Source organism: Danio rerio, chromosome 4 (assembly GCF_052040795.2).
Source record: "Danio rerio strain M-AB ecotype USA chromosome 4, GRCz13ab, whole genome shotgun sequence".
NCBI lineage: Eukaryota > Metazoa > Chordata > Actinopteri > Cypriniformes > Danionidae > Danio > Danio rerio.
The window spans coordinates 14,854,056-14,879,373 of NC_141024.2; the positions used below are offsets into that span (position 1 = coordinate 14,854,056).

A 25,318-nucleotide genomic window follows, 5' to 3' on the forward strand; every position below is an offset into this window, starting at 1 on the left:
GGAACGAATAGGATAGAGACGAAACGAAGCAATTTAGAGCCCAAACCAGTAAGCCATCGATCGGACAAGCATGTTAGATTAAGCCTACCAGAGCGCAATGTTAAATAAAGCCCTGGTCATCAGTCAAACTGCTATTAGCTCCTGCACATTAGCTCTGCTCACTCAAACACAACACGCTGCACACTGGCCCTGAATTATTAATGATACCAGAGAAAGTGTGTGACTGCGCTGTCTGTGTGTGTGTGTGTGTGTGTGTGTTGACATTCGTATTTGTGGCAGTGGTAACCTAGCAACAACTGGGATGTGGTCAGTTTGTCATCAAGACCGCAGTATGATTATATAAAAGATTTGGGTGGGCAGATAGATAGTGAGGGAAGAATTGAGGTGATTGCAAGAACAGGCCCTGAAGTTGTCAAATATTTGCAGCATTGTAGATGCATGGCCTCATTTTATTTTTGTGTGTGAGTGTGTGTGTGTGTGTGTATGTGCGTACTCACGCTGGCATTCTTTACAGCAAGCTCCAGGCATGTAGATTGGAGCGGTATCAGGGGGGCACTGAGGCGGTGGGCAGAAAATACTCTCACACTCCACGGTGCCGTTCTGCAGGTAGAACATACACACAAACACACACACACACACTCCATCAACATTAATGAAAGAGCTTCACAATTACAGGCTTCTTTAAGATAAGCTGACGGAATTAGACTTTCAGGAGTGTTGATAGCAACTCGGATTGTCAGATATTCACAACTGAAACAAAGCCTCGCAAATGCTCAGGTGTGAACAGACCCTGAGGATGCAATCCCTCAACGACAGCCATGAATGTAGCCTGGCTTGCCAATTTTTCAGCTCTGTTTATACACAGAACATTTGTCATTTTTAATGCCAGGAAAGGCAAACAAGATATTAAAAATAAGACAAAAATATTATATTTAGAAGCAGGGGTGTCCAAACTCAGTCTAGAGGGCTGGTGTCCTGCTGAGTTTAGCTCCAACTTGCTTAAACACACCTATCAGGAAGTTTCTTGTACAGGGATAGGCAAACTTGATCCTCGAGGGCTGGTGTCCCTGCAGATTTTTGCTCCAACACTATTCAAGCACACTTAATAGGGTCTTCAAGATCACTAGAAAGCTACTGGCAGGTGTATTTGATTAGGGTTGGAGCAAAACTATCAAGTTTGGACCAAACAGGATCAGGTTTGGCTATACCTGTTCTAGTATATCTGGTACAATGGTGCTCAAACTCGGTCCTGAAGGGCCAGTGTCCGGCAAAGGTTAGTTCCAATCCTAATAAGACACACCTGGGCTAGCTAATCAAGCTCTGATAGGCTTTCTAGAAACATCTGTGCAAGTGTGTTGAGAAAAGTTGGAGCCAAAATCTGCAGGACACTGCCTCTCCAGGACCAAGTTTGGGCACCCCTGATCTAGTAAGAGCTTGATTAACTGATTCAGGTGTGTTTGATTAGGGTTGGAGCAAAACTATACAGGACACTGGCCCTAGAGGATCAAGCTTGCCCATCTCTGTTCTAGTATATCTGGTACAAGGCTGCCCAAACTCGGTCATGAAGGGTCAGTGCCCTGCAAAGGTTAGTTCCAATCCTAATAAGACACACCTGGGCTAGCTAATCAAGCTCTTACTAGGCTTTCTGGAAACATCCAAGCAAGTGTGTTGAGGCAATTTGGAGCTGAAATCTGCTGGACAATGGGCCTCCAGAACCGAGTTCGGCCACCCCTGATTTAGTAAGAGCTTGATTGGCTGATTCAAGTGTGTTTGATTAGGGTTTGAGCAAAACTATAAAGTTTGGACCAAACAAGATCAAGTTTGGCCATTCCTGTTTTAGTATATCTGGTACAAGGGTGCCCATATTTAGTCCTGGAGGGCCAGTGTCCTGCAAAGATTAGTTCCAACCCTAATCAAATATATCTGGTCTAGATAACCAAGCTCTTATTAGGCTTTTTAGTAACATCCATGCAGGTGTGTTGTTGAGGCAAGAAGGAGCTAAAATCTACAGGACACCGGCCCTCCAGGACTGCGTTTGACCACGCCTAATCTAGTAAGAGCTTGATTAGCTGGTTCAGGTGTGTTTGATTAGGATTGGATCTAATCTCTCCAGGACATGAGGCCTTTCAGGACCGAGTTTGGATACCCCTGCCCTAGAGGGACATCGTGATGGTAAAATAAATGATTATATAACCACACGGGAGGATTATGAATTATGTTTGAATGCTTTTTGGATTCTTTCACAAAACTTTTGTATTCCCCCTAAGAAACTTTGAATTCGCTCTTTGTGTTGGAAATACAATGAGGATGGAAAAAAATTTGTGCTTTTGTAAGCAAACACTGTTTCTCAGGGGAAGACAACAAAAAGAGTATGCAAAATTTTGTAAGAGTGTGCAAATGTTTTGCAAGTTTTTAGGGAATACAATACTTCTTTGAGAGATTGCAAACAGTGTGTAAAATAATACTGTTTTTTTTTTTTTTGGAGTGGGAATGCAATACATTTGCGAAAGAACAGATTGCACATTTTCTCACAACGCTTTTGGGATAAAAATCTGATTTTTGGAAGAATGCAACACTTAGATTGTCAAACAAAAGCATTTTTGTAGTTTTTTATGGGAAACAATATATTTGCAAGAGAACAAAAACACTACACTCTCAGAGTGTAAACTGTCACTGGGGTGGTATAGTACCTTTTCAAAAGGTACACATTTGTACTTGAAGGGTTTATATTGGCACCTCAAATTTTTAACCCATTATTTACTTGTTTAAATGAGTCTGAATTAATATTTATTCTTTTTTTTTTTACTTAATTTCAGTAATATTATTAAGTAGTATGAAAAATCCATATGATTTATTTATAATACAGTTTGTAAAAGTGTAATAGTGTTTGTAATAAAGTAATATTTTGAGTCCTTTAGTAGATATATTATATAAGAGACCTGCTTTGTTTACCAAATAAGTGGATCTAACTGGATTTGCATTGTAAAAATTAAATAAAAGTTAAAAAGGTATTCTTTTTTATTTCATATATTAAGTTTTTAGTTATGACACTCCCAAAATCATTCTGCATAAATTCTCAGATTGTTTTACTAAATTCTTTGCAGAAATAGCACTAATGACTTCACCTATAAGCAACTACCACAACATGGACAGTAAAGTTTCCCAGTTGCTTTAATGCTGAAAATCACTTTTGTTGTTAAAATTCAAAAGTAGCCCCTGAGGTTGAAGTTTGGGGAGCCATCACTGAACTTAAAGGGATAATCCACTCCAAAATAAAAATGTACTCATTATTTACTCTCCCTCGAGTGGTTCAAAACCTTAATGAGTTTCTTTCTTCTGTTGAACTCAAAAAGATATTTTGAAGAGGTATTTTTGTATTCTTCTTTTGTGTATGACAGAAAAAAAGAAACTCACAAAGGTTTGAAAGCAGTAAAGGGTGATTTAAGGATCATTTTCTGGTGAACTACCCACTCAGTGATCCATTCCCAATATTCCTAAATACGCTCCATCCAAGCAATACATGTGCTTACTGAGCATGTGCAGTTTCTGCATCCATCAATCCAAGCATCGCTGTCCCTAAAGATCTCTCCATTCAGGGTGCAGGTCCTCTCACAGTAACAGCCATCCAAGTACTTCATCTTCTCTTCGGCAAGAGCCAACTGCAGCACAATGAAGATATGAGGAAGAGGGGAGGGGGCTGATGTTCAATATAGCGGGAGATCGTATAAAAAATGACGAGTCGGCAAAAAAGAAATGTTAGATGGAGAGGAAAATATGAGATTTATGGTAAAAGCAGCATTTAAACAGACCATAAAACATAGAAAATGGGGACATCCAACACGAAAACAATAAACCTTATGTAGCGGAAAATGAAATGAGTAAATCCCAATAAAATGGGACACATGAAACTGGCTGAATCCTTTTATTTTAACTACTAGCCTGCAATAGCATGATTAGCATGCTAAAATATCACTCTACACCACAAAGAGCATTAGCATTTTATTTACAATTTAGCTGAAAACCTAAAAACTCACAAATAATTTCGACAGAATTCAGCAATGAATGCTGGGACATTCATGAAGACCCAATCCAAAATATACTACAATATAACAAATTATTCATTAATAATTCAGTATTTATTAAATATTTTAACCATAATTAAAATGTTAATTAACCTTGAAAAGGTTGCAAAACATATTTCTTTTGCTACTAATTCTAATCTTACCTTGTTTGACGTTTTAGCCAAAATATCTTGAAGTTCCATGATCTTCTGAACCAGCCCGTGGAAATCATTACAAGTGGGACAGGCTGCCAAAGTAGTGGAAGTGCATTAATGGCATTTCCAGAACAGTGAGTTTGCAGAGTGCATTTATCTTCTATTTTTCAATGTCATCTACCAAAAGCAAGCACTTACTACGGTTGAGATCTGGACACTGGACGACATATCCATGGGGTACGACTACTAACTGAACATCTTGCATCACTCCCTAAGGAAAAAGACATCGTCAGAGAGGCAAACTGATACAGATTTATAATCTATTTTTAGATGTACAAAACCATGTTGTACCCTGAAAAATCCATGGGCGTCATTTCTTTGGCCAACCCAGATGTTCGTTCCTCTGGGGAACTCCATAGATGGTGTCTCCACAATCCGTTCATAAATTCTGAAGACAAATACAAATAAAAAAAGAAACATTTGCTTTTAGAATGTATTTAAATCCATCTCGCCATTATCCGCTTGTTAAGTCGTATTAAATATTTCTGGGTCACTACTCATTTGAATTCATTGATGATCATTTTTTAGTCATATCACACATTAAAGTGAATTTTATATAAAAATCATAGTGTACACAACAGTCTCTGGGCTGGTCTGCATAGTCAGACATCAATATTTTAACAATTTCTAAAAAAATGTATCACTTTCTGGCCATCACAATATATATTGGGATCCTGATTTTCGAAAGTATTAGAGTGCTTGGTAAATGTTTATTAGTATTTGTTTAGTTTCCCCATACAGTTCACTCAGAATCCACTTCGCATGACGTCACACTTAGCAAGCAAATTGTTTTGCATTTTTAAATTTGCTGTACATTTCGTTTTAGTTATTTTCATCAATGGTTTTGTTAGTTTAACTTTTTTTTTTTTTTTTTTTTTGTGAACACAATTCTGTTTGGGTTTTATAAATTTAATTTTAGAAATTTTAGTTTAGCTGAGTTTACATCTTGTGTTGACCAGAGCAAAGTTTGGTGTTTGGACAGCTTACTTTAACTCTTGTGCAAACCTCATAGTAATAAAAATAAAATAATTGTTTAAACAAACACTGAATCCAAAACCGTACTGTACAAATGCAACAGAAAAAAGTAAAAATCTTTAAGAATTTAGACAAATCTCTTAATATTAAACAGTATATTTAGTTATGTAGTAACACCCTAGTTTAAATTTTCAGCTCACGAAATAAAGATAGACAAAGATTTTTGTTTATATAGAAAATATCTTTTTGATTACGAACATCTTTTGACTTATTTAGAATTTTTTTGGTGGTAAAAACGCATTTACAGGTACTCCTATCGAGCGCAGCCATTTGAAACTTTTTGGCTTAAGACTTCCAGTCTAATTCACTTCCATTAATATTTAGACGTTAAAAACAGCTTGTTCTGCTGCTTGGTGTTGCAAACAGATATTTTCTTATGATATTTTTAAACTTTTTATGTATAGTCATGCACACACTTGTTTGTAGAGCAAGTAGTTTCTGCCGTTTATTATAGGCGACAAAATCTGAGTTTAATGAAGAATAAGGTCAATACACTAAAGAAAATGCAAGGTTCCACAACTCCTTCATGTTGTCCCAACACAAATCAATTAAGTTAACTTAATAGTTTTTACAAATTTAATTGGATTGAACTTAAAACAATTCAGTTGTCCAAAAAACTTAACAATTGTATTGTTTCAAGTCATTTTAAATAAGTAGTTTAAACAAGAAGCAAAAAAGGTACTTCTATAAACAGCCACAGAATCAGTGCTTATTAATTCTGAAAACTGAATTTAGTTTCATTTTCATTTAAATTCAGTTAGGGAAAATGTTTTTTGACCAATAGTTTCAGTCTTTATTTTTTGGTTACTAAAATGGCCTTGCTGGTGGCTGTTTTGTTATCAACAGCTATTCACCTGTTGCAGTCAATATGGAGCACCACTTGGGTGGCACTGAATGCCAGCGAGATTTTGTGCCAGTGTCCATCTGCTAGACTATAGGGGAAGACCTCTCTCTGCTGCCGCTGGTCTGGGGTTTGGAAGAAGAGACGGATCTCATTACGCAGACCGCTGCTCTCTACCTCCAGAAACCTGAGGAAGCCAAGAAAACAGATTTAGTCATTGAAACGTCATAATCATGATTCAGCTGCTTACAATCTAGGAACTCCAGGAACCGACTGCAGCCGAAATGTTTTGCTCTCAGGTTCTCGAGCATTAGAAGTCTGCAGGTTAAGCTGCAAGAACGGTGGTTATTAAATTCTGGAATGTGGCAGGGAATAAAGCACCACTGGGAATATGTGAGTTCTGTATGAATGTGAAGAGGAGCAGTGATCCATGAATCAGCTGGCATGGATTCTGTGTGTTGACCTTAAAGAGGTGTAGAATCAATACTGTGTGCATTGAAGAAATGTCAGTGGACATCCCATTCCAAAATGTTACAGGCAACCTATCAGGAGAAGAGATTATGTGTTCCTCTGTTGAAACAGGACATTATGATAGAAAAAAGAAGATGGAAAATAAATGATGAGAAGGTTTTAGATGAGCAAAAGCCCATACCAGATGCATGAATGCACAGATGAATAGTTAGGCTAACAGATGGACAGATTGACTGATAGATACATATATATTTGACAAATTCATAGATGATAGGCTGAACAAAAAAAATTGTAGATAGCCCGGCAGAAAAATTGACAGGTGCATTAAAATATGGACAGATAGGCCATGGATGGATGGAAAGATATGCCTTTAGTTGGATGGACAGATAGGCCAATGGATGAATGGACAGATAGGTCTATGGTTGGTTGGTTGGTTGGTTGGCTGGTTGATTGGATGGTTGGATGGATGTGGCCAGTGGCTGGATGGACAGAGATGCCAATGGGTGGATGGACAGTTAGGCCTAAGGATGGATGGACAGTTAGGCCTATGGATGGATGGACAGATAGGTCTATGGATGGATGGGCAGATAGGTCTATGGATGGATGGATAGATAGGTCTATGGATTGGTTGGTTGGTTGGTTGGTTGGTTGGTTGGATGGATGGATGGATGGATGGATGGATGGATGGATGGATGGATGGATGGATGGATGGATGGATGGATGGATGGATGGATGGATGGATGGATGGATGGATGGATGGATGGATGGATGGATGGATGGATGGATGGATGGATGGATGGATGGTTGGTTGGTTGGTTGGTTGGTTGGCCAATGGATGGATGGACAAATAGGCCAATTGATGAATGGGCAGATAGGCTTACGGTTGGTTGGTTGGTTGGTTGGTTGGTTGGTTGGTTGGTTGGGTGGATGGATAGTTGGATGAATGGATAGAAAGATAGACAGAAAGATGGGTGAAAGCAATGAATAATGAATAATAGGCAGTTAGACAGACTGACAAAAGGATAGATGGGTAATGAGTTGGTTAGAGTGTTAGATAGATATATTGACTGACAGATTAATACAATTACATGGATGGATAGATAGATAGAACCTTAACCAACACAAAGAACAACTAAAGAACCAATAGTTGGGGCTATATAGCACCTAAATTGTTTCCCCTATTATGAGCAATGCAAATGCAAACAATGCAAAATAGCACCTCAATTACAACAAAGAAATGCTAAAGAACAATTTTTGTGTTTGCATGTAGATAGAGAAGCTTTTGGGTAAACTAATAGATTTATAGAGAGACTAGTAGATACATAAGTATAGTACACACACCTCTGTTCTCCATAGTGTATGGACAGCAGCACTCCTGAGCTGAATTTCTCCTGTTTGAGCGTCAGCAGAAGAGTGAACTCAGTTCTTCCTCTTAACTTCTGAAGAATCCTCTCTGCTGCCTTGAGAGAAGCTCTAGCATTCCTTGATGAACCTGATGGAGTGACAGAAAAAGACAGAAATGCATTAAAAAACAGACACTACCCAACACAGACCCAGGCATAAGAGTCTTCATCAATACAGAGCCGGCCATTAACAGCAAGGCTTGTCAATAGATGTTGGACTGTTCTGGAAATAAAGAAGTAAGTTAGAACATGCATGACATCCCATTCAAATAAAACATCACTGTTGAATCATTAGAAAAATGTATAGGATTTGAAAATTTAGTGCGTAATCGGTGTCATTCTGATACATTTGCTCATTCAACTCATACTCAGATCTAATATATGAAAACGAATATACTAGATCACACAGACAAAATATGCTCAAGCTAGCCTTTACCACCACACCATCGTCTGCTCAAAATATGTATAACACAATCACCAGCTTGTAATTGAATTTGTTCATAATATGCCAGTTTGTTAATGATACAGTATCAAGCAAATGTGGCAAGGAGGCAAGAAGCTTTAGTTTCCAAACCATAATGGAACGATCTATGATGGCCGCTTTGGGCCAATGTGACCATCTGGTGATATTTATGTTTAAATATCCACTTTGGAGCCAATGTAAATATTAAACTAAGCATAATAAATGAGCATGATAAATATCAAGGGGTCAAAGTTAAATCATTTAGCGCCCGCTGTTAGAAACTAAACCACCTACACCTGCATTTTTCATTATTAATTTAGCTTATTTTTAATGTGTGCTAAAAACAACATGCTAATTTTAGTAAAATAATATCACATAATAATAGTACAATAATAATATCACATAGTAATAATAATAATATCACATAATAATAGTGCAATAATATCACATTTAATACAATAATAAGGTCATGAATTTATAGCAGTTTGCTAAATGGCAATTATTGCTCAGATGGTTAGTTAAAAAAAATAATAATTTAAACAATATTAAAAGACATATGATATACAACGACATAAATTAAATGTAAATTTCTAAATTATTTTAATAAAAAATACAAATAATTAAATGATGTAAAAATGAATTAATTAATAAAATAACATTTGATTTATTTTTGTTATATATAAATCAATTAAATTAATATTTAAAATATAGTGGAGCAACTACCCTTGGAAATGAACGAGAACTCTTAACAGACTGATTTTCTCCAAGTATTATAGACCTCCTCGGGGCATACTTGGAGGACGGTTTTAAGGATGGTATTCAATTTGATCAATTTTAATGAGGATGCTAGAATGGCATGTAGGTCATGCCTTGACACTGTGAGTGGCAACAGTAAAGAAATCAAACAGAGACAGAAGGAAGGAGGAAACACAGTCTGCTTAGGAGCACTCAGAAACTGACGAATGTTTATGTCAGTCCTGTCAAAACGGGAAAAAAATAAAATGAAACGACTGGGCCAGAGTAAGAAAAAAATCAAATCAAGGCCAGCTAGGGGAACGCTAACGTTGTGTAGCTATAGTCAAGTATTGCAAAAAAGGTGTTAAAATATGATGACAATGTGTTATTAATAAGCTGCTAGATGCCAATTCATGCTAACAACATAAACAAGTAGAAGCATTAATGATAACAATGTTAATTCAAGGGTTTGAAATAGTAATTCACATTAGCAGTAGGCTATACTAACCATGCTAAGAGTGCTTATTCACAGTATGTTAGCATATTGGTAAAACATGCTAGCAATACGCAGCACTCTAAAACATGCCAGCAGAGTTTAATAATGCAGACAATGTGGTTAAATGCTTCCAAAATTATGTTAAAAAGCAAATGCTAACAACAGGCTAATCAATGTTAACCATCAAAACCAGGGGTGTCCAAACTTGTTCCTGAAGGGCCGGTGTCCTGTACATTTTTGCTCCAACTTGCCTCAACACACCTGCAAGGATGTTTCTAGGAAGCCTAGTAAAAGCTTGATTAGCAAGCCCAGGTGTGTCTTGGGGTTGTAACTTTGCAGGACTTGCTAGAACCAAGTTTGAACATGGTTTAGATCATGACATGATCTAAACCAATCAAGAAACATTCTCAGTTTAAGAAAAACATGCACATTTATATTATAATGTGTGAATAACGCTAACCCCCTTGGAGCAATTACTTGAAGGACACTTTTAATTTCTTTAATGAGAATGCTAATATAATGTGTAGGTCCTGCATTGGCACTAGACAATTTTCCATTTCTCTTACAATTGCACAAATTAAGATTTTAAATTGGAAACATGTCAATTTAGCAAAAATGCCCATATTTTGCACAAAAAAACTAAGTGTGTATATAATGTGAGGTGATATTTAATGCAACTTGAAAAAAACAATGTGTAGCAAAACTGCAAGGGAAACAGGTCATACATTGCACATCAAAGTCACATGCTCATTGTTTAAAGATATGGATATTAGTAAATGTTTATTTGCAGAAAATTGCTTAAATACCTTTTTAAATATTGACCTATTGATCCAGAAGTTCTGAATACAGTTTCTCTAAGAAATAAAAAACACATTTGTGACTCCTCCCTAATAGAGAAGAACTGCCTAATCATTATTGCTTGTCAGACACGTACGTCTGATTTTTTTTTATTTTTAAAATGGCAATGTGTTGGCTGCGATATAAATTAAACTACTTTACCTGTCATTATGACTTTTTTTAATCTATCACAAGAGAATGAGTTTTAGTTTCATAACACCCGGTTCATGTAAACACCATAATAAAAGGGGACCTATTACGCCTTTTTTTAAAGATCTAAAATAAGTAATAATAAGATCTATAATAACTAAAAATAAGTCTTTGATGTCCCTGAAGTATATATAAGTTTCAGCTCAGAATACCCCAAAAATAATCTTTATAAGTCTTTTTATAAGTCACTTTAAATTTAAAAGAGGGTGGGGCAACAAATGCCTATGTGTCAGCATAGTGGCAGATTCAAAAACAAGACTAAAATCCTATGTTAATGAGGAAGAGGTTGTCCCTATGAGCAAGGTTTTAAGTGTTTCTGCAAGCTGTTTTAATGAAGGGTGATAATAAAAAATAAAGGTAATTTTTTTCCATTAGAAGATGGTTATATTCACAGATTATTGCCACACAATTGTGTTTAAACCTCTTATAAAGTGATTTTTGCACAACAGGCTCCCTTTAATAGTTAATTAATAGCTAGTTTGAACTACATTTTGAAAATATTGCAAATGCTCTGCACAAATATGTAATGGAAACATGCTGTGAGTCTAGCAAAAGTAAAGCAATAAAACAGAGACAGAAGGAAGGAGGAAACACAATCTGCAGAAACTGACGAATGTTTAAATCAGTCCTGTCAAAACATGAGATATACGCCGGGGCAAAATATGAAAAAAAATCAAGTCGCACACACATAAAGGCCAGCCGGGGAACAGTAATGTTGTGTAGCTATTGTCAAGTGAAGCTCAGGGGAGCTGTAAGCCGCAGCTGAGAGCCTATTGTACAGCGAGTTTCACCGGCGCCATTAATCAAATACATCGTATGACAGTGAGCTTCAGCTAACCTGCTAACCTCTACCATCCGCAGAGGACACCCAGCCTGTCTAATGGATTCCAGGACAGTTCACAAGTGTCAGCATTAAAGTCCTTCAGGGGAAGGGATTGGAAAACACTTTTTTTTTTCTTCTGACAACTCGCCTGGTTCCGTAATTCCCACCGGATCGACACTTCGTCTCAGATGTGCTATCCTTCTGTGCGTTCATTATCGAGGCTTGTATTAATGTGCGATAAATCAAAGGCTAGTCGTTTGATGGCAGCATTTAAAGGTCAGAGAGCAGCCAGGGGACTGCTGATGATTATCTGCTAGAAAATTATGCAGATTACCCGGTAATGACTCTCGAAATTGATAAATAAAAAAATAAAAATAGACAAAACATAATAAATAAATGCGGCATGGTTAGTTAGCATAATAATCAATAAACATCTGTAAGCATAAAAAGTATAAATAAATAAATAATAAAGTATAGATGCATAATAAAAATTATAAATGTAATGCATAATTAAATTTAATAATATGAATTTTAAGCTTTTAAGTCTCTAAATAAAATAAATGACTGAATAAATGAATAAATAAATAAAGTAAAATCAAACAATCATCTGCAAATATAGTTAGATACATGTTTAAATATAAATGCAAATATATATATATATATATATATATATATATATATATATATATATATATATATATATATATATATAAAATTTCTATTTTTTTATTAGAAAAAGTAATGTTAATCTAATGTTTCTACATTAGCTAATGCTAATAAATAAATAAGTAAATAAATAAATAAATAAATAAATAAATAAATAAATAAATAAATAAATAAATAAATAAATATTTCATTCATTTTCAGACCATGAAAATATACTCAATCCCCCACTGGGAGGTTTTCTTTTACACCTTGAATCTGTAATCAATCGCCTTCAGTTATCAAACACCACAGGCCAGCTACACCTCAAGAGAACCGATAACTTCAGTAGTGATAAACGAGAACTGGGCTCCTGGGAGCAAGATAAACACAGTGTGATGCAAATTATGCAAGCAGCTCAACACTATTCAGTCAGAATTTCAATGAAAAACCTTTGCAGGAGAGTTTTGCTAATTATGTTCAGTATCCATGTCAACAATAATTTGAGCAATTACATGTAAAAAGCACTTAAAACGATTAAAAGTCAGGCTACTTCTGATGCAAGCACTTAAAAGTGTGTCCTATCACCGTCGTAACGTACCTTAATGAAAGTTTAAAGCCAACATTAAAAGAAAAAAAGCCTCATTTACAACTGATGAATTATTCACAACCTATTATAATGACAAAATGAACAAGTGTCTCTCCTCAAATTAACATTGCATTAATCAAAAGACATAACGTTATTGCTTGCCTCAAAGCTGTCAGACCGAAACTGTGGCTGGGGTTAGTGAAATGTCACAGGCGTGTGTATTAAAGGAATAGTTCACGTTTAAATAAAAATAAAAAAATCTCTCATTAAATAACACTGCTGTCAATTTCATTTCATAAACATCTCATTTTGTGTCTCAAATAACAGTCTTGCAGATTTCGAAGGGTGAATAAATGTCAGAAAGATGTCAATTAGCAAAAGTAGCCACATGCTAACACATCACCAATATTTTCATTCACATTACCAATGTTAACAATGCTAAAAACGCTCATTCACATGGTAATTTATGTTAGCAATGAGAAAACCATGCTAGAAAACAAACTAGGCTACAATGTGCGCTTGCTAATTGTTTATATATATTAGCAATGTTCTAGCAACCATTTAACATGTCTTACTGTAAACATCGCTAAAAGGTAATGTGTTAGTAACGTGTTAACAATGTGATAACCATGCTAGACACATACCATAAATGTGCTAATACACACTTGCAACTTGTTTAAAGGCTATTAGCAATGTTAATACTTGCTAAACATGCTACAAGGTGATAAATCATGTAACCTACTATGCTAACAAGATGCTAAAGCTTGCCAACAAAGTACTAAAGCATGTTACTGATTTTGTACACATGCTAGCTGCATTCAAAAACATTACACCATGTTACCAACACGCTAAATGTGATAACAATATGATAAATCATGTTAGCAATGAGGGAAATTATTGTTTATTAGCATACTGATGCTATTCTAGCACTCTGTGAAAGGACATCAGAAAAATTAGCAACATTAAAACACGCATGCTGGCAACTTGCTTTAACATGAAAGATAGTTATTAAAACATGGCAACATTTGGTTTAACCATGTAAGAAATGTAGTAGCAATGTGTTTAAACATGCTTTTTAAACTTGTATACTGTATACTTTCAGGCTATGTTTTCTCAACAACATCAAGTTTTTAGGTGGACTATGCCTTTAAGTCTGTATAAAGTATGTCATCGTCCTACAGACACAAAGTGGAGCCATGAAATCTCAGTGGGGGAATGCAGGATGACTGATACGAGGGATGTTGAGTATTTGCCTGGTCCAGACGGCATCAGCGCACAGGAGAAACACTTAGCTGATGTCCCTCTTGGATGGTGCATGCTCAAATAGCTGATGAATGAGCAGGAATCCGATACTGGCACTTAACACAGCCAGTCAGCACCAGATCTGACAGAAGACCAACAACCGGGGCCAAACTTTTAACCTCTTTTATGGTTTGGTGTTGCAAATGTTTCACCTACTTGCTTTTAATTCATTTAGACAAAGCCAGCAACTCAGCAAAACCAGTCAACTAAGGTATAGATAATCTTTTGTTTCATATTCATCAGTTTAAAAAGTATAAATAAATGTAATTAACAGTATAACGGATCATTCATTTAGTAGTTGATACAAAACTGTAATGTCATTCCAATTTTGAATGCAAAACCTAAAAAATTTTTTTAGGTCATATGACCAGTAGAGATATGAATATTAGTAGTGAATATTTTATATTGTCTAATTCTAATATACACCACAATTGAATTATTTTTTACTTGAGAAAAGGCGTAACGTAAACTTTCTGTCGTACACCACACCATTGGTACCTCATTGGCAGTCGAAACGCAAGCCTAATTAAGGTGATCCGTACCAATCCCGTACCGTACCGTACTGTACCACTCAGTGGAGACTAGCCATAAAACAGTTAAGAAAACTCAAGAATTGGTGTTGTTTCTTCTTATTTTATACAAGTAGTTTGAACAAACAGCAAATCAAGAGTTTAGATGCAAAAACCTCTAAGGGCTGTCTGAAATTTCCATTGAATATGAAGATTTTTCTCAGCCTCCTTTGTTTATGTTGAGTTATTTCACTTTAAAGACCACAAAAAGGGCTTATTCTATGTCATAAAAGTAATATTATTGAACCTACACACATGAGCCGAATAAAACTACTCATTTTAGAAGACAATTTTAGATGGTATTTTGCATATGAACGCTTCAAATGTAAATTTTCAAGTGTGCTTGAACTGTTTGTAACTGAATCAGAGTCAGTGAGTTGCACACAAGAACCTGACTAGTCCAATTACCAAACTAATTATTCAGATTATGTGAACTGATTATGGCATTTTCAGTGTTTATCCTGACATTATTTATTCATTTATATTCACTTTCATTTTATTGAGAATATCCTTCACTATATTACAATATCGCTCTACAAACATTTGAAATGATGAGTAAATAAAAATAATACATTTATATATTTGGATGTAATATCACTCACATAAAACCAATACTGTATATAACTACATACATTTATAACCATAACTGTGAAATTACTCAAACCCTGCAATAAGATTTTGTTCATACCGCCCACAATGTCTGACTACAGCGTCCCCATAAAGCCTTGAATTATCTCTAATATCTCTCCGTCCTCCTCTCTCCTCTCCTCTTCTCCCCTGCCTTATAAACAGCACAGCGTGGAAGTCATTGACGGACATTGATAGGTCTCTCATCTGCATTCTGCGCATTTATGACCTTGTCTCGAAGACTGTCTGTAAGATCCCAATTCTGCAATCCCACTGGCATTTACTGGAGCGCCAATCAATACCGTGGAGGTGCCACCTGCCCAAATTAGAACAAGACTACCGCTTCCACACATATCAAATACCTCTGCTTATTCTGGAATGTCAGACCTGTTTTTCTGTGCCAAAATCTGCATGCATCCCAAGTCTGTTTACGTCGGTGTACAGTGGCACACATACAATACATACAGTATGAACTCATTCCCCAGAGCTGCAAATCTCATACACCATTCATACTGCAGTGCGGAACAGAAGTGATGACACAGATGCTGGCTAACTGCAAACCCTGAATGTTCCTGCGCGCATTAGAAATCTGTCATCACTATAGGTCATTGGACTGGCGGCAGCTTAAATAAAATAAAAGCTCAGTGGTTTTGTTCTAAGGTGCTGAAGAGTGGTTTAGCCGGAAAGCAGAAGATGAGCATCACTGCTGTGCCCTTGAGCGAGACGCTTAACCCCAACCTGCTAAAAAGCGGGATGTCAATCTGGATAAACAACCACCTATAAATCACCAGAGGCACACCAGAGAATGCTAGTGAAACGTCCGCTAAACAGCCCTCAGTATAAACAGAGTGGAAAGGAATCAAACAGAACAGGACAGACAACCAATAGAAACACTCAACAGAGTAGAACAGAGAACCTCACATAGAAGTGAGGTCTGAATATGAAACTGCATAATACTTTTTCTAATATTTTTCTATGGCAAAACTACTAAGCTGGTATGTATGAGTTCAGGGATAGAATAGAATCAAATATAATAGAATAGAATAAAATAGAATAGAATAGAATACAGTTAATCAGACACAATCCAAGAGAATAGAGCAGAGAAACTAGACTAGTGAATAGAACAGAAAAAATGACAACAAAACAGTAAAGAATAGAATAGAATAAATTATAACAGAATAGAAAAGAACAAACCAGATGTGAGATGTGGTTTAGAACAGAACAAATAAACAAACTATAACAGCAGACCTACAATAGAATAGAATAGAATAGAATAGAACAGAACAGAACAGAATAGAATAGAACAGAATAGAACAGAACAGAATAGAACAGTTGTGGAATAAATCAGAACAAATAAAACAGAAAAAAAGTGGAATAGAATAGATTACAACAGATGAGGTATAAAATAGAACAAGCAAGGAAGAGAAATTAATAGAACAAAACCAAACAGTAGAAGACAATACAGGACAGAATAGAATAGAATAGAATAGAATAGAATAGAATAGAATAGAATAGAATAGAATAGGGCAGTTGTGGTGTAAAAAAGAACATAATAAAATAGATGAAATAGAATATGACAAAATATTGTAAACTACACAAAGAATATAGCATCGAATTAAGAATAGAATTGAAATAGAATAGAGATGTGGTGTAAAGCAAATAGAAAAGAACATAATATAATAGACCAGAGAAAAAACAAAACAGAATAGAATAGATGTGGTACAGAATAGAACAGGCAAGACATGTAACAAAACCAAACAGAATATAGTAGACAGAATAGAATAGAATAGAATAGAACAGAACAGAACAGAACATGGTAGTTGTAGTGTAAAACAGAACACAGCACAACAAAATGGAATGGGATAGAAATCAGAAGAAAAGAGAGAATATAATGCATATGACAATATAAAGCAAACTACACAAATAATATAGCATACAATTAGAAAATAGAATTGAAATAGAACAGACCAGATGTGGTTTAAAACATAAAGAATAGAATAGAATAGATGTGGTACAGAATAGAAAAGATCAGAAATAGAACAAAATCAATCAGAATATAGTAGACAGAATAGAATAGAATAGAATAGAATAGAATAGAATAGAATAGAGCAGTTGTGAAGTTAAACAGAACAAAATGAAAAAGAATAGAAGATAACAGATATGTAAAAACTAAAGAAAGCAAGGGAGAGGAAGTAATAGAACAAAACACAAACAAATGTAGCAGATCAATTCGAATAGAATAGAATAGAATAGAATAGAATAGAATATTCTATATAGAATAATAGATGTGATACAGAATAGAACAGGCAAAGAATATAACAAAATCAAACAGACTATATTAGACAGAATAGAATAGAACAAAATATAATAGATTAGAGCAGTTGTGGAGTAAAACATGACAAATAGAATAGAACAAAATATAATAGAATGGAATATAACAGATGTGGTTAAGAATACAAGATTAATAGAACAAAATCCAAGCATATGTAATAAACAGGACAGGACAGGACAGGACAGAATAGAATAGAATAGAATAGAATAGAATAGAATAGAATAGAATAGAATAGAATAGAATAGAATAGAATAGAACAGGTAAAAAATAGAACAAACCCAAACAGAACATAGTTGCCCAGAATAGAACAAAACAGAACAGAATTCTAGACAAAGTAAAGTAGAGCTGAGACAACAAGAAAGAACATGACCAGCAGTCAATGACAAGAAAGACTTGGAAAGCCCTAGAAAGCGGCTTCTCTGATAGCTGAATCTATTTATCATGCTGAAAGTCTGCAGCCATAAACAGCACCAGAGTGGCATTGGGAGTGAGCAGCAGAGCCAGATGTTATTCCCTCCTCTGCTCGCTGTCCTCATTAACTGCATCTCCTGAATGGGATGACAATTCTTTGATGGGCAAGAACTTGCTGCTCAACACAGGAGTCTGTTTACTCCTGGGATTGATGCTCCACTGTTGGGCTGATCCATTTTTCATGAGAGATTAAGTGGGATCTGGAATTATGCCGTTCTAAACCAGCTGTCTGCCTGGCTGTTTCATCGCACCAGATGTTGACAATGGATTCCAGTTCCTCTAAATTGATGAAGCTCTCTGAGAATGCTTTTTTCTCTCTCTGGAATGTCAGTTACACTTTGATGCCGAAACAAAGCAAAGAAGCACATGGCGGTTCAATTGAGCTGTGAAATGGGAGTTAATCGTACCTTCAAACTGATATGCTCTGCTGTCGTTGTGGAATCCCTGGACTTGGGAAACTCCAGCGCTTGATTTCTCAAGGTCGATCTCTTGGAAGATATCCACATGTAAAGCCGGATCAACACCCAAACCTGACACTATAGGGAACATAAATGATATGCATAATCTTGGAAAATGTATTCCTGTCAAACATTAAGTCAATAATTTAGCAACCAAAATAAAATGTCATTTAACATTAAAATGACATCCTGCAAAATATAAATCAAAGAACACTGCTTTAATATTCAGTGATGTCACTGTTGCATATTCATATAACCTACAGCTACACATAATAATTATTTAGAACTCACCATGTGTTGATGAAAATTATATGAACATGCATAAAACAGTAAAACAACATGCATAAAGCATAATAAACATGAATTGAATTTAATGCATAATCCTGATAAATACAACTTACAAGTACACTGTTAATTTTTGTTGCTATTTTGGTACATGAAAAATTAAATATACAACTTTTAAATAATTTACAGCGAAAGATATTTATTTACAGCAAACTATTAAACATGAAAATTATTTATATAAAGTAATTAATACTTGAACAGTAAACTAAGAAGCCTAATTCTGGAAAATATAACTTAAAATCTTTTTTAAAACTTTTAACTGCATACATTTCATCAATTTATTGCATTTTCTACATCTTTTAATTAAGTAACCTTAAACATATTTATTTGCAACTTACAGTGTATATTGTTAAATGAATAATTGACGTATTAGATATTATGACTTTAAACTAAAATGAACAGAATTTTACAGTAAAAATACATAAACAATCCTGAAAAATACAACTTACAATGTTACACCGTTCTTTTTTTTTTATTTTGTTACATAAAAATTTAAATATACAAGTTTTAAATAACCCACAGCGAAGGATATTTATTTGCAACACACTGCTAAACATAATAATTATTTATTTAAAGTATTCATACTCAAACAGTAAAATAAGAAGCCTATTTCAACTTATCTTTTTTAATACACTGGATTTTATACATTTCATCAATTTATTGCACTTTATGCATCTTTTAATTAAGTAACTATTTCAATTTGCAAGTATTGTTGAACATTACATAATTGATGTATTAGATATTATGACTTTCAACTAAAATGAACAGAATTTTACAGTAAAAATACATGAATAATCCTGAAAAATACAACTTACAGTGTTACACCATTCATTTTTGTTGTCATTTTGTTACATAAAAAATTAAATATACAAGTTTTAAATACCCCACAGCGTGTGATATTTATTTACAACACACTGCTAAACATAACAATTATTTATATAAAGTATTCATACTCGAAGAGTAAAATAAGAAGCATATTTCAACTTATAATCTTTTTTTATACACTGATTTTATACATTTCATCAATTTATTGCACTTTATGCATCCTTTAATTAAGTAACCTAAAACATATTCATTTGCAACTATTTCAATTTGCAAGTATTGCTGAATGTTACATAAATAAATGATGCATTAGATATCATGACTTTCAGCTAAAATAAATAGGATTTTACAGCAAAAATACATTTGTATATGGTGTTACACCATTAGTGTTGCTATTTTGTTACATAACAATCAAATATACAACTTTTAAATAACCCACAGCGAAGGATATCAACACACTGCTAAACATAACAATTATTTATATAAAGTAATTAGTACTTGAACAGTAAAATAGGTAGCCACATTCTGGAAAACATAACTTATAATCTTTTTTTAGACTTTAAATTTTATCAATTTATTGCACTTTATACATCTTTTAATTAGGTAACCTTAAACATATTCATTGGGAACATTACATAAATAACTGATGTATTAGATGTTTTGACTTTCAACTATGAATGACAATGAATAGAATTTTACAAATACATGAATAATCCTGGAAAATAAAATTCACAGTAAATTGTTTTTTTTTCTTATTTGTTTATTTTACTTTTTAACTTGCAGTGTGTGTCTTCTTGAATATAAAAGAAATAATTGATTATCCATTTATGATTTCGGCATCCCCCTCTTTCAGTAGCTAGCTACATATCTCAGTTAACAGGTATTCACTGTTGCATTTTTACATCTACCATTGCATATATACCTTTAAAAATAGCTTAACCCCCTGCATAATTTATACAATCTTCATATTTGATCATATTGATCAACATTACGTCCGTCCAAGCGTTAGTTGTGACCATCCCATTAAATAATATGCAACCACTGAATTTTAAAGTACCCGTTCCTTTACTAAAACCCACTTCAACAGTTACAGGTCTAACAAAAAACTGTGCTTACCATAGAAAAGTCCGACCGTGCAAAGCGCAAAGTAAAGTTTGAATAATCCCATTGTGAAGGAGGAGAGAGAAACGCCTATTCCTTCATTCTGCTGTTCCTCTGGCGGAGACGCGCATCAGTGAAACAGTCCTCAAACCCGCATCACTTCAGCTGAACTTCAGCACATAAACACACTCGTAGAAAAGCAGACCGCAAACTCCATCAGGAGACAACCGAGATCGAAGAGATGCAGAGTCCGACTGACAGCGAGCGGTCAGTGGAGAAAAGCAGGTGCGTCTGTCCCTCCTGACGGCCAGAGACACACAGAGAGAGACGGAGAGATACTGAGACTGAAAAAGCGCACCTGCAGACCAGCAATCCTGACACCTGCTGGTCACACACAAGAACAGCAGCTCTACATTTTTAGTGACTTGATTTTTAAGTTGAATCAAATGAATCCGTTGAAGTAGTTTGAACTTTTTAGGTTGAACGTTGTAGCATGGTTAACTTCAGTTAAATGAAGATTAAACAGCTTAAAACATTTGTCATTGTCATATTTTGTCACTAGATTTACTAAATGTTTTAAGATAACTGGTTGCAAACAATTTATATGGGCTGAATTTAAACAAATTAAGTTGAGCATTAGTAAGACCAGACAGAATGTGCAGATATTTTTTGCTATTTCTATTTAGAGAATTTTGTGTAAAAAAAAAAATAAATAAATAAAAATCTGTGGATTTATGTGGAATGATTTTAGAAGTATCATAACTAAAAATGTAATCTATGAAATAATACAAATATTACATTTTTTACTTTTACTTAATGTTTACAAAGCAAATCCAATTACATACTTATTTGGTAAACAAAGCAAGTCTCTCATATAATATATCCACTAAAAGACAGAAAAAAAATACTTTACAAACTGCATTGTAAACAAATCATATGAACATTTTAATATTACTATTATTATATTACAATAATATTAGTAAAATTAATTGAAAAACCAAATAAATATAAATTTCCACACATTTACACAAGTAAATAAATAGACTCTATGGACTAAAAATCTGTAATGTAATTTGTTTGTTTACATCAGCCCACATAAATAGTTTGCAACCAATTACATTAAAAAAAAATGTAAATGCAAATTTTTTTTCTGTGTACTTACAGAATAAGTTTACAGATACAATGTAATTTTAGGTATGTATAAAAAATGAAAGTGTGTGTGTGTGTGTAATTTTATTGAATATCTTTGAATATTTTAATGCTTTAAAAATGTATTTTTTGTTATATTTAAAACATATTTTGAATAAACTGATACAACAATAAAAACTAGCAATTAGAATTTAAGGACAGACCGGGAGGGGCTTTTTTCCGCCTCCCTTTTCCCTAATGTATCTTACTTTCCCTTTTTAAAGCTACCTCTCATCTGACCTGTCTTCCCTTGAAATGCGTGATGTTTGTGTATGGTTAAAGGGGTCCAATTTCGCAACATGTAACAGTGTATGAGGAAAAAAGGGCTTTTTTTTATCATCATCATCATCAATTATATTCATTTACTTATAATTACAGTATTATCAGGTCAATTTATTGCTTAATGCACTGTTGTTACAAAGCATATACTGTATATAATCTAGTAGTCTTTAATAATATTTAGAAAAGAAAAAAACAAAGAACAAACACGTTACAGTGAATTACAGTAAAATTACAGTAGACTGTAACTGAACAAATGGTTCATTTTTTAATAAATACATTTTAATTCATATATTTAATTATTTTGATATATATATATATATTTTTTAGTAATACATTTTATAAATCCAATGAATCATTTTTTTTGTTAGGGTGCTTATATTATATATTATTTTATCTTATTATATTATTTTATTTTGTTTTGTTATATTATAATATATTTTATTATATTTTTTTATATTATATCTTATTATATTATATTAGTTTATTTTGTTACATTATATTATTTTATATTATATTACATTATATTATATTATATTATACTATATTATATTATATTATATTATATTATATTATATTATATTATATTATATTATATTAATTAAAACAGTCCTCAAAGGAAATTGTTTGCACTATTTCAAATCAATATATAATTATTTTATTGATGATTTAACATCTCCCCAGCACGACCTAAAGTAACTTATGTAAATCAGTAGAGATTATTTAATTAAATATTCTTCCACTAACGGCATATGGACAGGATTTTGTTGCTTGGATATCCAACATTATGGCACGTAAATAACTAAGACACGTTGCCAAGGCATCCTCAGCGCATTTGCATATGCAGAAGAGTCAAAGAAGAAGGTCACGCGAGGCCCAATTCAAAACTGCAGGACCGACCAAACCAAACAGCATGAATTCAGCAAGAGGTAGAACATTTAGCTTTCTAAAAAAAAAAAAATGCATGCATCAAATTATGTCTATGCAAGGAAAATAAAACAGCATGTTTGTGCGTGCATGCAATGCCTCATGAATTATTAATGAATCATTTGCATGGTAAACCTATAAATCTGATTACACGATCCCACCATAACTTATTTATTAGACTACTATGCATGATATTATGGAGAGATACTGCAGGAAATAGCTGTCAATTTTGGGATTTCGGGCTTTTTTGGCTTTTCTTAAAGTGTTTTTTTTTCAGTCTAATTGAAAGAAAATATACAAAACATCCATTTACATAACATTTTAGTTTTTAATAGCTTTTTTCTGATATAAGCCACAAATATCTACTTCAACAGCTCTTGCATACATCAATATTTACAGTTTTATTCACATCTTTATTCACATCTTTATTCACATCTTTATTCAAGAGGTTGTTACAAAGGAATTCATACAGTATATGGACAGTATGTCAAAATTAAACAGGAATTTAGACGCCAACTTCATGCAATTTTCAGATATTTTGGTGCTATAAATTTGCAAATTAGTAGATATTTAATGAAATAATGCCACATATATAAACGTAAACGTTTCAGAAAGTTAATACCAAAAATAAATATCTGCAATTATTAATATAATCCTTCAACCAAGGAAGTGTTGGAATTTCTAGCTAATTTCATGCGTGGAGATATTAAAAAATATTATTAATTTATTAGATACAAATGAATAATTCGAGACCAGAGCTCTGGGCTACATTATACAAGAATTACATTCAGGAGGTGCGTAGCTAACTTACATTTTCCTTTTAGTTTTAGTGTGACGTCACTTATCAGTCATTCTGCAGTCCTTTGTCTGTTACACCCAAACATACTTTCTCTTTCTCCAATCCTTCTCTGCATACAAAAACTGAACAGTTAAGCGCATCGTCAATATATTTCACAACTTCTATAAAAATCCAGCTCCTTGTGACATGTCTAGAATTCTTGTTAGACAGAAAGTCTGCAGCAAGACCCCCCGCACTATATTTATTCTTATTCTGCTATTTCCCTCTCGTCAGCAGTTCCTTCTGAGAAGTATGGAACACAGTAAGAAAGAAGAAGTGTGTTTGGTTAATATATGTTATCATATAAATATAGGCAAAATAATAAAAATAAATTCCTTCGTCCCCACAGAAATATGATGAAAACTGTTAATGATTTTATTTTTTTCACTTGCAGTGTCTTGCTTTGATGTACAATAAATGCAGTAAATACAGAAATGGTGAGTGAGAAACTGCTGGATGCATCTCTCAGTTTGCTCAGTGTCAGTTGAAGGCATCAGTCAGACAGAAGGCAGCTCATAAAGCAGAGCGAGGGGAGAAAACTGTCCTCTGACTACCGAACAACAAGTGTTTCAGACAGCAGCCTGCCAGCAGGACTGCATTTGTGGCCTCTAATAAAAGCAGCAGTTGGAGACTGTGATGTGAATCTTGAAACTGCAGAGAAGAAGATGATGAACCACATACAAACTAGAAAAAAAGGCATTGCTATTCTGTGTTTTCCTTACAAACAGCAAAAAAGACTTAGGAAATGTCACATCATTACCTCTTTAATTAATCATACTGCATCTTGATTTAAGAGAGTTCCGATCTTTACTCTTGAAAACAAGAAAAATAATAGTTGGTATTATTATTGTTTTGAAATATGCTAACTTTCACATACAGGAGTGCTAATATGTTTACCTTCACTTACTGTTGAAGTGCGGTTTATTTATAAAGGATCACGTGCTCATGATTGATCACAGCTGGTCCTGCATAAGCTTAACATAATGCGCCAATCAAATAAATACTAACTCACTATAAAAATCACCAGAGTTTCTTAACTACAATTGTCTTGAAGAATCCCCCTTCCACCCCTCCTCCTCCCCCGACATGGTGGCCCAGTGGTTAGCACTGTTGCCACACAGCAAGAATGCCACTGGTTCAAGCCCTTACCAGGCCAGTCGGCGTTTCCGCGGCGGTGTTTGCATGTTCTTCCAATGCTCGTGTGGGTTTTCCCCGGGTTCCCCTGATTTCTCCCACCG

The 25,318-nt window shown here is 34.2% G+C and overlaps 1 protein-coding gene and 1 long non-coding RNA gene across 6 annotated transcripts in view; both read right to left on the bottom strand.

Annotated features, from left to right (window-relative positions):
• Positions 1-21,167, bottom strand: part of nell2b (neural EGFL like 2b) — an 81,209-nt gene extending 60,042 nt beyond the window's left edge. For both annotated transcript variants that reach the window (XR_015482869.1, XM_087248108.1), the window contains exons 1-9: positions 20,864-21,167; positions 18,530-18,658; positions 7,965-8,115; positions 6,166-6,339; positions 4,568-4,664; positions 4,415-4,487; positions 4,226-4,308; positions 3,531-3,659; positions 498-600 (exon numbers count right to left, since the gene is read on the bottom strand). Coding sequence is in view for 1 of the 2 variants with exons in the window: in XM_087248108.1 (XP_087104234.1) it covers positions 498-600; positions 3,531-3,659; positions 4,226-4,308; positions 4,415-4,487; positions 4,568-4,664; positions 6,166-6,339; positions 7,965-8,115; positions 18,530-18,658; positions 20,864-20,915 (991 nt within the window). In the remaining variant the exon portion in view is untranslated. The remainder of the gene's footprint in view (positions 1-497; positions 601-3,530; positions 3,660-4,225; positions 4,309-4,414; positions 4,488-4,567; positions 4,665-6,165; positions 6,340-7,964; positions 8,116-18,529; positions 18,659-20,863) is intronic.
• Positions 21,168-23,550: 2,383 nt separating this feature from the next.
• The window catches only part of LOC137491394 (uncharacterized), a 95,756-nt gene continuing 93,988 nt past the window's right edge, over positions 23,551-25,318 (bottom strand). For 3 of the 4 annotated variants that reach the window (XR_015482920.1, XR_015482923.1, XR_015482922.1), the window contains 2 exons: positions 24,841-24,892; positions 23,551-24,731 (listed from right to left, as the gene is read on the bottom strand). This is a non-coding gene — a long non-coding RNA (uncharacterized LOC137491394). The remainder of the gene's footprint in view (positions 24,732-24,840; positions 24,893-25,318) is intronic. The other variant, XR_015482918.1, reaches the window with a different exon arrangement.